The sequence below is a fragment of the Phoenix dactylifera genome, chromosome 12, assembly GCF_051530095.1.
Source record: "Phoenix dactylifera cultivar Ajwa chromosome 12, Ajwa_hap1_PhDact_Kaust_v1.1, whole genome shotgun sequence".
NCBI classification, from domain to species: Eukaryota; Viridiplantae; Streptophyta; class Magnoliopsida; order Arecales; family Arecaceae; genus Phoenix; species Phoenix dactylifera.
In genome coordinates this window covers 19,679,087-19,691,491 of record NC_143201.1, presented here as the reverse complement: position 1 = coordinate 19,691,491, position 12,405 = coordinate 19,679,087, and the positions used below count along the sequence as shown (strand labels likewise).

Below are 12,405 nucleotides of genomic sequence, written 5' to 3'. Positions count from 1 at the left end.
CACGCTCGGTGGGACTCGAACCCACAATCGTCTGATTAGAAGTCAGACGCCTTATCCATTAGGCCACGAGCGCTTCCTAACGAAGCCACAAGTGTAAATTTCTAAATATAGAATATTTATGAATTGCCATATTTTCCTAATTCCTAGCCTGCAGCTCTGTGGGCAAATCGTTGGAATATAGGACGGATAAGATGAAGAAGATTGAGACGGATGAATCATCTGTGCTTCACTTGGAATGAGGCATGCCAAGTGTTGCATCTACTGTTGTGGAACGATCACTTGGTGTGATGAATTAAGAAGGCATTTGACGAGAATATTCCCCAAAAAGATTATGACCCGGTTAAGCAATCGATATCCCAATTTTGCCCACCTTTTTTCCCCCGGATCTGCGCTTGCATGTACTGTACGTCCGAACCATGACTTTTTCACGTAAGGATACGAGCTTTGCATAAATTAGATGGTGATCCATTATCAGATGGCTGACTGCTTCCCTGGCTAAATTACTACCAGCATATTGCGTCACATGTTGATTGATGCCTACACTATAAAAAAAAAAAAAGTTTTTTCGACTATAATTTGCCAACGCTAGAAAAAAAGCGTCAGTAATTTAGTTACTGCATCAAAAATTTGTCGATACTTTTTACTAGCATTGGTATATTACGAAGTTTAAAAGCGTGAGAAGTGGAGGAAGGAGAACTTCCTACACATTTTGGTAAGCATCGTCGGAAGCCAATAAGAAGACGATGTAAATAAGTATTGTCGGGTTCCCTATATTCCACTATCATCGACTGACCCAGGATTATGACTCGGATTATCCCTATGCTTCGCCATCTTTACTATTAAAACAACCAAAGTTCTCTCTTTTTTTCTAAAAGCAACCTTAAATAAAATGGTATTTCTCTCCTTTTAACCCAACAATAAAGTCAGTAATCACTGTATGCCAATTGGAGTCTAGTGCAATTTAATAATGTATAATTAATTGATTTATTCGAACAGGAATAAAAGGATTCATCCCACATTTATCCAACCTCATCCTAGAATTTAATATATCCTCTGGGTGTACAAGGAAGATATATTACAATATTACATTCATCTTGCATGGCCTTAAATTTGTTATTAATTTTATAGTAACTTATTTTTAGAGAGAGAGAGAGAGAGAGAGTGTGTGAGAGAATTAAAGTAGTGGAGTAGGCCATGCCCCCAAGCCCCTTTCACACACTTCGGTTAAAAGCATGGCCCAACCCAATCCGGCCCCGGTCCGTTAAGGACCTAAACACCTCGGCCGGCCCAAACTAGCCTGGTCCAGCCTGTCCGGTTCGATCAGACAAGTGGGGTTGCTTTTCTGAAGAACGATCCGGTTCGACTCATCCACGAGGCTACATAAGAGACCCTCCTTGGCTTCGGCGCTCAGTGCGGTGCCTCCTCCTCCTCCTCCGATGGGATACAACCGGTCCAGGCGTTCCAGGGGCAGCTCCTCTGGCCGAGGGCAGGCCAGTAATAACCGGAAACTCCAGTGGTAATTTCCTACGCTTCACATCCTTTCCCCAAACTCTGATTCCCTCTTTCCTTCTCTATTCTGTTTTTTTTAATATAATTTTCTTTTTTAAAGAAACTGATTCTTTATTTTGTAATGATTTTTTTTTGATAAATTCCTATTTTTTGCATTTATTTTCTTAAACTAGGAGGAAAATTCAATTTTTGCTTCATAAATGTGTTCCCAATTTACGATTAATGACAGGTACTCAGTTTTCAGTGCAATTCTGTTGACTTTCTTGATTAATGGGATTACGTTTGATTTTTTTTTTCAGTTATTTTAAATTAAGAGAATGATCAAACTTGTTAAAAAAGAAAATGGGAGCTTTTTGTTGGATTGGTCAGTGTTTTGTCTAAATTTTTATGTTTCTGGAGTTTGTTCTTACTGGCTTGTGCTGCTTGAAATTATCCAGGGATGATGGTGGCAATAGCTCTCTCCCCACCCGCGAAGGTACATAACTAGGTTCACCTGACAAACTTCAGTTATGATATTTATATCTGTTGTTAAGCTGAATGTTTCTTGCGTTTGATGTGCAATTCGTTGTTGCTAATGGACAAATTAATTCAAATCCGTTCAAAGTTATGCAGATCATCAAAAAGTCCCCTTTTCACTGATAGGTTAAAATTATTGGAGTGCTATGAATTGTGATTGTACGTGCGGTCTTAATTTTAAATGATAATACTGTATGTACTGTTCTGTTTATATAGGCTCACCATGTAGTTCAGTCTTGTTGGCTAGCAGAAGAAAACTATCTATACAAGGGTACATGAAGCTATATCAACAAATTGCATTATTGCCGACAAGGGTGACTGCCTGAGGCAGATATAGTGGTCTTTGATCTAGTTTATGATTTATAATTTAGTTGTAGATGGTCAGTATTTTTCTGAAGGCATGTGTGGGCTAGAGACGAGAGATTCCTTTTTGCTTATGCATCTATGGCATATTGGAGGTTGAGTTGATGAAGATCAGAAGGATAAAAGAAAATGGATTTCAGAATTAAGGCTGGTATTCCGTGATTGTTTAGAGTTTCTATAGTTGCTGCTGGGCGTGCTGATTTGTGGGAATCTATACCCTTTACTTTGATGGATGAAGGCAGGCTTCATGAGGTTTCATTCTCTAAGTTGATAGGTTTTAATATTTGTAGGTTTCATGGATCTTAGAGTGGAGAACTTGTGCACAATTTTATATGATAGTCCATTTTGCATTTGTCTACCTGCCTGGGTAGTAATTAGTTGTACTACATTTACTTGTTTCATGTGTTCCATATTTCTTAATATGCAAAAGATACATGTTGTATAGCTTTCGGAAACATTTATACCTCAGTTTGGAGATTTCACCCAAAGAAAGTTCTTCGTTTAACTAGCTATACATGCAGCAGCAATACTTGCCCGGGTTTCACTTGTTTCTGCATGCAGGCTGCAGCTTTACATGAGTTCAGTTTAAGACAAACTTCTTAAAATGATAATGTGATTGAAGTTGTTCATAATTGGCCAATAAATTAATTGGTCGATATATCTAATATGTCAGTTCTACTGTATTGAAAGGTGGAGGCAGTTTCTGATAAATTGTAGCTGATGGCTCAACTGAAGATTTTTTTTTGATGTATTTTTTCACCAATGCATCTCTGTGACACTGACAATGACTTGATGGCTATAAGTTCTGTACTTTTGCCTCTGCCATGGTTATGGAAAATAAAGAGCACATATGTTTGGCTAAAAAAAAAATAATAACAAAGAGGGCACATGCATATAAGTTAAGTTTTCCTCACACAAGTGTGCTTAGTTGGATGTGTTGAATAATATAATTGCATCATTAGAAATGAGCATGTTAAAGGGAGCTTAGATGTAATGGAGGACCAATTAAGGTGGTTCATGTATTATGTTTTGAGGGGTTGATTTTGTTTCAAAGATTGTGAAACAGAAGATCAAAGAAATAGTGGAGTTCATGAATATGGATATCAAGGTTCACTGAATCTGTTACTTTGATAGGACAAAACTGTGGAATATGATCTACAGAATTGACCTTAAATTGATGAAGAAGTCACTTTTTGGTAAGGCAAGGATATAGCATTGGTAATGCAAGCATATTAGACTGTATGCTGCAAAACCTTGAACTTGACTCTATGGCATTAGAAACTGTAAGGTATAGCCACAGACCAAAATACATTGAAATCAGGCATGTACATGTACATCTCTAGGTAAACAAAAGCACATGGCATGAGTGTAACTTATGAATTTTAACAAGGTTTCTATGTGAGTATACAAGACGAATCTTCAAGTATATTGTCAGAGAGAATTGATTGAGTTGATGCAGTCATGCGCGATGAAAGCTTGAGAAGGCTCATGTAGCATGAACACTATGACCCTTCAAAGAATGAAAAGGTCAAGGTTTAATTCTTTGCAAGTTTGATTGGCTAAGAAAGATTCATTGAACTTGAAAAATGGATGACATAGGACTTGCTATTAGTGTTTGTAACAAGGTAGATGTCTGGCATTGTTATTTTTCTATAAATTAATTTGATGATCATATTCATGTTTATCTATAGTAGAAGTTATGGATCTTCAAATGTGAGACAGTAGCAAATATATCTCAGTTTGATAAATTGTTGGTGCTATAAAATTTGTGTAAATTCCCATTCGTGTAGAATAGAAGTTGGAGTGTGCTTTTAGCTTTCAGTGATGTTTGAATGGGAATGATTGCCTAAGGTGGAAATGTTCTATGAACAACTCATTTTCTTGTTTGATAAGTCCTTTTATCGTTAAGCTAATCCGTGTAACAAGGTATGTGGACTTCTCTGTTTCAGAAGATAGTAGAGAGGAATCTCAGGCTCCAAGAATTCAGCTTGCAATGTGGGTATGTTCTTTGTGTATGATCATCTAGATCTTGGTATGTTGCCTGAGTGCCCTCACCAGCATGACTCAATTCTTCAACTGTTTCAGGATTTTGGGCAATGTGATGTGAAGAGATGCACTGGCCGCAAGCTTTCAAGATTTGGCTTTTTGAAGGAAAGTATCTGGTCCTATGCAGTATTTAGATAAATTTGGAGCATTTAATTCTTGATAACTGCTGAATCCAGGAGCCATACCTTTTCATGAAATACATTTTTTCAGAGGGGAGTTTGTTGTTTCTTTCTTTCTTTCGTTTACCTTTAACAAATGGAAGATTATCTGTAGGATCTAATAAATCTACCTATAAATTTATTTAACATTTTCACTCAATAAAAAAATTCAAAGTTTTATCTTCAGGTTGGTAGCCACTGGTGCTAAAAAGCTTTTTACAAATTCATAATTACAGACTTACAGAAGTGGGCTAGCTAGAGAAGAGAGTCTGACTTCCAATATAAGTAGGATAAACAGAAATCGTTTAGAAATGATATAACCCTCTGTTGCATTATTGTCTGTTTGATGCATTGTCCATTTTTTATTACTGACAAAGTTGATTTGTTTACAGGAGTTGCGGGTGACTAGCAGCTTCGGTGGCATTGTACTTAGGTACTCAGGAAATTCCGAAGCAAAACCTTTACTCTTCTAGTACTCTATTATTGTGAAAAGTGGCATATACAAAATTATATTGCAGAATGTAGATATGTCTCATGGTTTGCTTGAGCTGTAAATTTATGAATGGAACTCGCCAGGACTCGTTCTCTTATAGGGTTCGCAGTATGGGTGCGTACTGCCCATACCAGGTGTACCATAATGAACTGATACTTAAAATGGGGGCTTGATGAGTGCTGGTACACCGAACCAGCTCCTGTACCAGGCATACCAATATTGTGCCAATATAGTACCGGTATGGGGTCCGGTACTAATATTGTGAAAACCTTCCTCATTGCTTGAAATTTGAGATAAATCAAATATAATAGTTCTACAAACCTTTGCATCAGTCTATGATTTCTTATTAAAAATGCTTTCTATTTTTTGGAATATATATAAAGTCAATGCTCATCTGAAAACTTCTCTTGCATTGTTTTGGCAGTCCGATTGGCTCCCAATGTGTCTCAAGGGAAGATCATCTTTTAATCAAGAGAAAAGGACTGGCTGTGGTGGATTGCTCGTGGGCACGCTTGAATGATGTTCCCTTTGTGAAACTTCGCTGTGGTGCACCTCGCCTCCGTAAGATCTCCGACAACTCTGCAATGATATCAAGCATGTTCCTTTTTACTTGCTACATAAACTCATTGCAATATATGATAGAAAGAAGCAGACTGATGACTTGGACCTTAAATTATAATCCAACCTTGTAATTATTTAAGATTCCAAAATTTCACTTGGAAAAAATGTAGTGGTGTCTTCCTGCCCAACACAAAACCAACTGGGATGACATTTATTTTCCAGTTGGATGAGGTAAATCCAAGTTGGAGTGTGTCTGTGCATCACCTGATTGAAGCAGGTATTCAGGTGCCTGCCGCCATTTTTCCATGCCAGGAGCTTAGTATTTAATTTTTTCCCTCATATTCTATTTTTACAAATTAAAAGAAGTATTGTTGTTATGGAATAAAAAGGCTATGGGAATGGCGATTCTACATTATCAGCAAAGAAGTGAACACATATATATAGTTTTTTGGTAATCTGATCTTCATCATATCAGAGGACTCTTAGATTATCCTTCAGAACTTGTAAACAATGTTAAATATGATAATGTCATATCATAGGATTGACATGAGGTTGAGAGCTGATCATAGAACATTGCTTTAGCTCGGATATATTATTTTTTGATTCAAAAACCCATTGATGAGATAAGTGTTGTTGGATAAGGCTAAGGCCTAAGATATCAGTTTAAAGTTTCGAAAGCTGTTATGCTGGTCATTTCTATGTAATATGCATGCCAAAATTTTTGTGTGATTCTCATTTTTTGGGCCTTTTATAAAATTATACCATGATATCATAAATAATTAGTCAAAGAATTTTTCTGATATTTTTTATTTATAGATTTTTTTTTCCAAATATTCTTTCATAGCTTGCGTTTGTGTGACTTTAAATTCATGTAGAGGCATGATGGTTGACTAACTAATCTACTGGGATGCAGTGCCATGGTTGGTGGCAGCAAATCCTGTAAATTATGGCCGTCCATGTGAGTTATCTTGTGTTGAAGCATTATCGGCAGCCTTAATAATATGGTATTATCTCTTTGGACCTCTGATATATTGATGTTCTGTCTTACATAATTTAATTAATTACCAGCTGAAGTGCTCTTGATCATGTTCAACCACAATGAAACCAATCTTAGCACTTCATCCTCTCTCTCTGACACACACAGACACAACATAGAAAAAGTTATGCTGTGCAAGGTTTTAAGTAAGTATTATAAGTTTATAACTGTTATAATGGCCGTTATAATGGTTTCAGCTATCCCCATTACATTATATGCATAATAATAAGTGGCAAACACAACAGCCTTTATGCATGTTACTTATATCCATTATAACATAAAGTAATGGCTATTATTCACACTTATATCTTTCTCTAAATAAATACTATTTTTTTCAAAATTCAAATTTTTTTACACAAATTCTTCCAAAAGAGATTGTATGGTCAAAAAAATAATATTTTTTATTCAATGAAAGTGAAGGGGAAGATAATACTGTTATTTCTCTTTATTTTCCATTATAATGCCATTATGGCAGCCATTATAAGAATTGTTATTTAAATATTGAAAGTTTGAAATGCTACTTTTTTGAGGTAAATAATGGCCGTTATAACTGTTATAATAGTCAATAACGGTTTTGGTGGAGATCCATTATTATTGCATAATGTGTTACTTAAATAATTTCATCTTTTTACATTTGTGCTTGTATTCATCTGCACATGACAAGTAAAAAGAGCTGTCTGTCTGAGCTAGGGCTGCACAATGTCCGTAGTTTTGTACCTGTGAATATTCCTGGTTGAGTTTCTAGGAGGAAAAATCTTTTCACTATAATTGTTAACTGTATCTTTAACAGTTTGTTGACAATAGTTAACAGCTTGCATGCATTTCTTCTGTTTGCATATTTAAGGGATTAAATTATTTTATCTAAAAAACTAGGATAGTTTCTTTTTCTGCTGATCTTTCTAGTTTTTTAATTTATTTATTTACTCTGGGGAAAATAATTTTTCAAAAAAAGCTCATACTTTTGCAAGGAAGAAACAGAGGGGTTGCTGTTCTAGTGTGGTTGCCAAAAATATTTCAATTTCAGAGTCATGAGATCAAACCTAGGTTACATATTTAAAAGTAGAGATGATAAAAAACAAATATGTTGAACTACATGAAAACATGAAGTAGAAGGCAAAACATCCCACAACTATGTAGATGAAATGCAAAAATTACACTCCCCTCAAAAAAGAAAAATGTATATAGTTGCAAGATACTACTGGCATCCCTCATTCACTGAGTCGGGGATAATGTTGTAAGCACACAACTTCATGCAGCATCCCAAAAGTAATTATTAAATCATATCATTTCCCACCAAGAGGGGGTTCAAGACAAATTCCATACCACATCTTGAAATAAGGAGAACTAATGTGCAATTTTCGGCTTTCAGTAATCAAATTTTAGTTCCATATTTTGGATTAAGAAGGAATAGAAGATCACTAGAGGCATCTTGCTTGTCTCTTCCAGTACAAATGGGCACTCACCATTCAATTTAGAAAAATAACTGCATTAAGTGTAAATTGTCCATTAAAACTTGAAAAGTTTGGACTGATCTACAACTAATTATTAACTTCCAATACGAATTAAACAACTAGAGTTTAAAAAAATAGAACAGAGAGAGAGAGAGAGGGAATTTCCAAAATTCATATAAACCGTTCAAGGCATAATATGTTCGTCAAGATGAAAGCTTTTAGTGATTTTGACAATGACATATTATGTCTTCAAGGTTCTGTGAAGAATACAGAATCATGTCATCATAGACCGGCTGAACTCATGTTTTTTATTTTTCTTTTATCCTAACATAATTGTAACTCTTAAACATAGGACACTGTGTTTTTGTGTATGTATGTATGCCAATTGCTAATTAGATACGATCTAGAATTAGAGAAACCAAGAAAATCCAAAATATCAGCTTATAAATTGGACTTTTATGTAACAGAAAATATATTTAGCTTACGGTCTGAAAAGCTTGGCAAGTTGTTATTCTGAAAAGCATGGCAGTCAATAATTATTTGTCGAGATATACACAAGTTCAATGGTAATTACATCCCTTTCACTTAATGGCAGTGGTGAGGAGGATACTGCACATCTGCTATTAGACAAATTTAAGTGGGGCCACTCATTCTTGTCTCTGAACAGGTATGTGGAATCATATGATTTATATTGTTATATTATTATCTGTATGACTTTATTGAAATGCAAAGTACAAGGGGAGCACCTGCTCTAACTACAAATTTCTACATTTTTGAAGCTGTTTGTACTCTATTGTGCCAATGTTCTGCTTGGTTGTTTTGTATGGATAATATTATCGTTGATGTTCATAAAGAAAACACATATTAGTATAAAATAAATGTTAGCTGGATTGTATTGGTGATATCCAGTTCTTGTTATGGAGAGCCACACAAGGGAACTTATATGCCTTCAAAAGGAAAAGGGCTCATCAAAGTATTGTTCATTGAGAAGATTTAAGGTGAGCATTTTTTACTTATTCCCCAAGAGGCCAAGAACCTTGATAGTAAATGATGGGTGATTGGAGAATCGTCGTCACTTTTTCAAACAAATTATGCTTTATAAAGATGCCTAAAACCAACCGTTGGCTGAGTTCGTCCTGTTCAGATTAAAGATCCTTTGAAAGTCCTACTCCTGGGAATTGAGGGACTTGCCAGAATTGACTGATTGGATGATTTATCTTGTTCTTGAATCAAAAGCTTGAACAAGCCAGAAGTCTATTCTTTTAAGAGTGGACCTTGTTTGGCAGCTGTCTTGAACCATGATATTTTCCAGTCACATAAATATTGGGCATTTGGTGGCAACTGGCAAGCTCATTGAAGAACCTTTTGCTTGCTAGCTGAGTTGATCTGTCATGCATCACCAGTTAATAGAACCATCCCTTGTTGTTTGTGTGGTGTTAAGGATTGTATTAGAAGGATGAATTTCTGTACCAAATAGCAGTTACTTTTACTTGGATCTCCGATCACATTCATGTTTCTTGCAAAAAGAGGTGGCCCTTTTTTACGTGTTATTTTCATAAATTTCTTTGCCTGCACTATTCTTATTTAGAAACGTCATGTTATCCCTCATCAAGTACTTCAATATTTACTTTTTTTTTTCTTTGTCCATCTTTAGGGAACTGCTCAAGGCATATTCTCAATGTGAGAATGGTTCTGAAATGATTTCTGTCCAGAACTCCTGGTTATCTAACAACTCCAGAATTCCAAAGACACCTCCATCGACCAAAGGTATGGCCACACTTGCCCTTAAGACGATACACTTCTCGTTGTTAATAGAAACAGATATTTGTTGAAGTGTAGGAATATTTGTTTCCATGAACACAAGCTGGCAGCTTGCATTCATGTGGCTATTAATATGGACTAACTCATTGGGTTTGGGGATTCTGGAGCCCAGATTTGCATCTTATTTGATAATGCTACATGCATGAATGTCAGCACTGTCATGTATTGTGGTCTTACTTCCAGCTCTCATCATAAAGCTTCAATTTTTGATTAGGTTCATCTGATCAAAGTGATTTTTAATTTATAAACAATCCTCGAGCAAAATGATCACTGAAGAGAGATTTTTGATGAACTGCTGAAGGGACTTCTCACATTTCCATCTCATTGCCAGAGCAGATACAAAGCAAATTATCTCATATTAGTTGATGTATCGCATGGAATTTAAGTCCTTATCTGCTAAATTTCAGGGCACGAGGAAGATTGTCTTGACACCAACGAGGGTTCTGACTATGATTCTGAAGATGGACTTCCACCCCTCGAAGAGAACTTGAACCACTTGAAGTTAAAAGAAAGTGAAGAAAGCGACGAAGAAAGCGAATAGAGGGAAAAATCCTTCGGTCGCACAGTAACTTCGCCTACTGGACCTCATTGTCAAGTACATGAGTGTGGATTTGGAGGCTCCAGAGGTCATGAACTGAATACATGATAAGTTGCCAATTTCATTGTAGTGGTTATCTTCTCAGACGTAATTTATATTCTTCTTTTCAGTGAGATTAATTTGGGATAACGAAAAACAAAATATGGATTAGGGTTGGTTGCTGTTTTGTGCCAAGGAGACAAGGTTGAGGTTGTAAAAAGATGGTTCCCTTTTCGTATTTATACGAGTTGACATAGTTAAAATGATTTCATTGATGATTTATGAACTTTTTACAGTCTTTCCACTGGCTAAATGGCTCTGTAAACTATTCAATAATTCACTAATTGTGAATGATATGCTCATCATAAGTCACTACTCTTGCCACAATCAGACACCTCCAATAAATACTGCTATGAACAGTCTCTTTGAACAAGTAAAAGAAATACAAATCAGAATGGAGCCTCCACATTTCATGAGCTAACATGACCATAACCATCCGAATATTCATCGCATCCACTTCAACACATGCATTTAAAGGTGTAATTCAGGTGAGCATCACTGAATAGAGGTGGTGATGAGTTGGGTCGGGTAAGGTTTGGGTCAAGTTAGGATAACAATATATGAATTCTTGACCTATTCTTGACCTGACACAACATTGGGTAGAGATCCTTCTACCGCTGGCCACTCATGGATCGACCCTTATGATTTCATCCATTTGATCTGTAACATGGTCAAGTTATAGGATTGAATTCTTGAGTGACCCAAGCTACCATGTCTAAAATAATCTTCATGATAACTTAATGACTTATTTCCAAGATAAATTAAACTAGTATTGGAAAGAACCTTGTCCACTCATAACTTTCTTAAGAACTTCATAGGTATTATTATATGTGCACTTGAGCCTAAATTGTATTGATTACCTTTTACAATTAATGCAATTATTTATCTTCAAAGGCAAAAGAGAGAGAGATGCTATAAATCAATCACAATGATTTGAATTAGATATGATAATGTGCTCCATTTAATTTATTATTTATGTTATGCTTGGTGAGCGAAGCCCTAGATATTAAGTGGAGAAGTGCATAACCGTAGACATGTCCTCAAAACTGGAGAATGCAGAGTCCACCATCCGGGTCAAGGAGGCGCCCTTGCATGCCAGATCCTGATACTTGAAGTGAACAAAAAACCACAAAAAGACTAGCTGAAGGTATAGTTGCCCTCAAAACTGTAGACGTGCGCTAGATATATAGTTGCCACACTCTCTTGCCAACAAAAAGACTAGCTGAAAGTATATCTGACGTCTGGGTCTCTGGAGCTTGAATCTGATATCCTTGGTAGGCTTTGTGGCTTCATATTCCCCACCACCTAATGAACAAAAGAAGGAAAAGGAAGCAGCTCTTGGAGCTGTTCCTACAATTCTAGTCCCCAGTCCATAATCCAACTTACAGCTTGAAGGTCGTACTTTCTCACTTTTACAGTGCAACATAAATGAGAATATGCAATCTGGTTTAGAGAGAAGCTCTTTACATCCCATCAGTGGTAAATCCATCATTGTTATCTCTTATTTCAGCCAACAAATGCCCTCCTGCAAGATTCCTTCTTTATATACCAGCTGAAAGGAAAAAAATCGGGAGAAGAGACCAGGATCTTCTGGGAAAAAAAGTTCAGGAATCGTTCTGTTTATGCTTATCCTCAATGAATGATAGTTCTGATAAGTTTCACTTTTTAGGTTTTCCTTTTCCCTTGTGTCGACAGGTCTAAAAAGCGCCGAGTTACATGAACATAGATATGCTCGATGAGCTTAGAAGTTGGAAGACCGGCCATGTTTTTGATTCTCTTCTCTGTTACAAAGATTAATGATCAAGCTTTCATCA

General features: G+C 36.2%; 1 protein-coding gene and 1 non-coding gene across 3 annotated transcripts; one reads left to right on the top strand and one right to left on the bottom strand.

Annotated features, from left to right (window-relative positions):
* Positions 1 to 73, bottom strand: TRNAR-UCU (transfer RNA arginine (anticodon UCU)). The gene has a single exon. It is a non-coding gene; the product is annotated as a tRNA-Arg (tRNA).
* A 1,289-nt stretch (positions 74 to 1,362) lies between these two features.
* On the top strand, positions 1,363 to 10,794 carry LOC103700799 (RNase L inhibitor protein-like protein). Of its 2 annotated transcripts, none has more exons than XM_088708884.1 (10): positions 1,363 to 1,516; positions 1,947 to 1,984; positions 4,341 to 4,387; positions 4,474 to 4,541; positions 4,987 to 5,025; positions 5,510 to 5,646; positions 6,560 to 6,650; positions 8,729 to 8,800; positions 9,788 to 9,900; positions 10,362 to 10,794. In XM_088708884.1, exons 1-10 carry the CDS (start codon positions 1,437 to 1,439, stop codon positions 10,493 to 10,495), a joined length of 819 nt encoding a protein of 272 aa, XP_088565010.1. In that variant the 5' UTR covers positions 1,363 to 1,436; the 3' UTR covers positions 10,496 to 10,794. The 2 variants fall into 2 exon arrangements, with proteins under 2 accessions (XP_088565010.1, XP_088565009.1); XM_088708883.1 differs by having other exon boundaries at positions 4,338 to 4,387.
* The last annotated feature ends 1,611 nt before the right edge of the window (positions 10,795 to 12,405 follow it).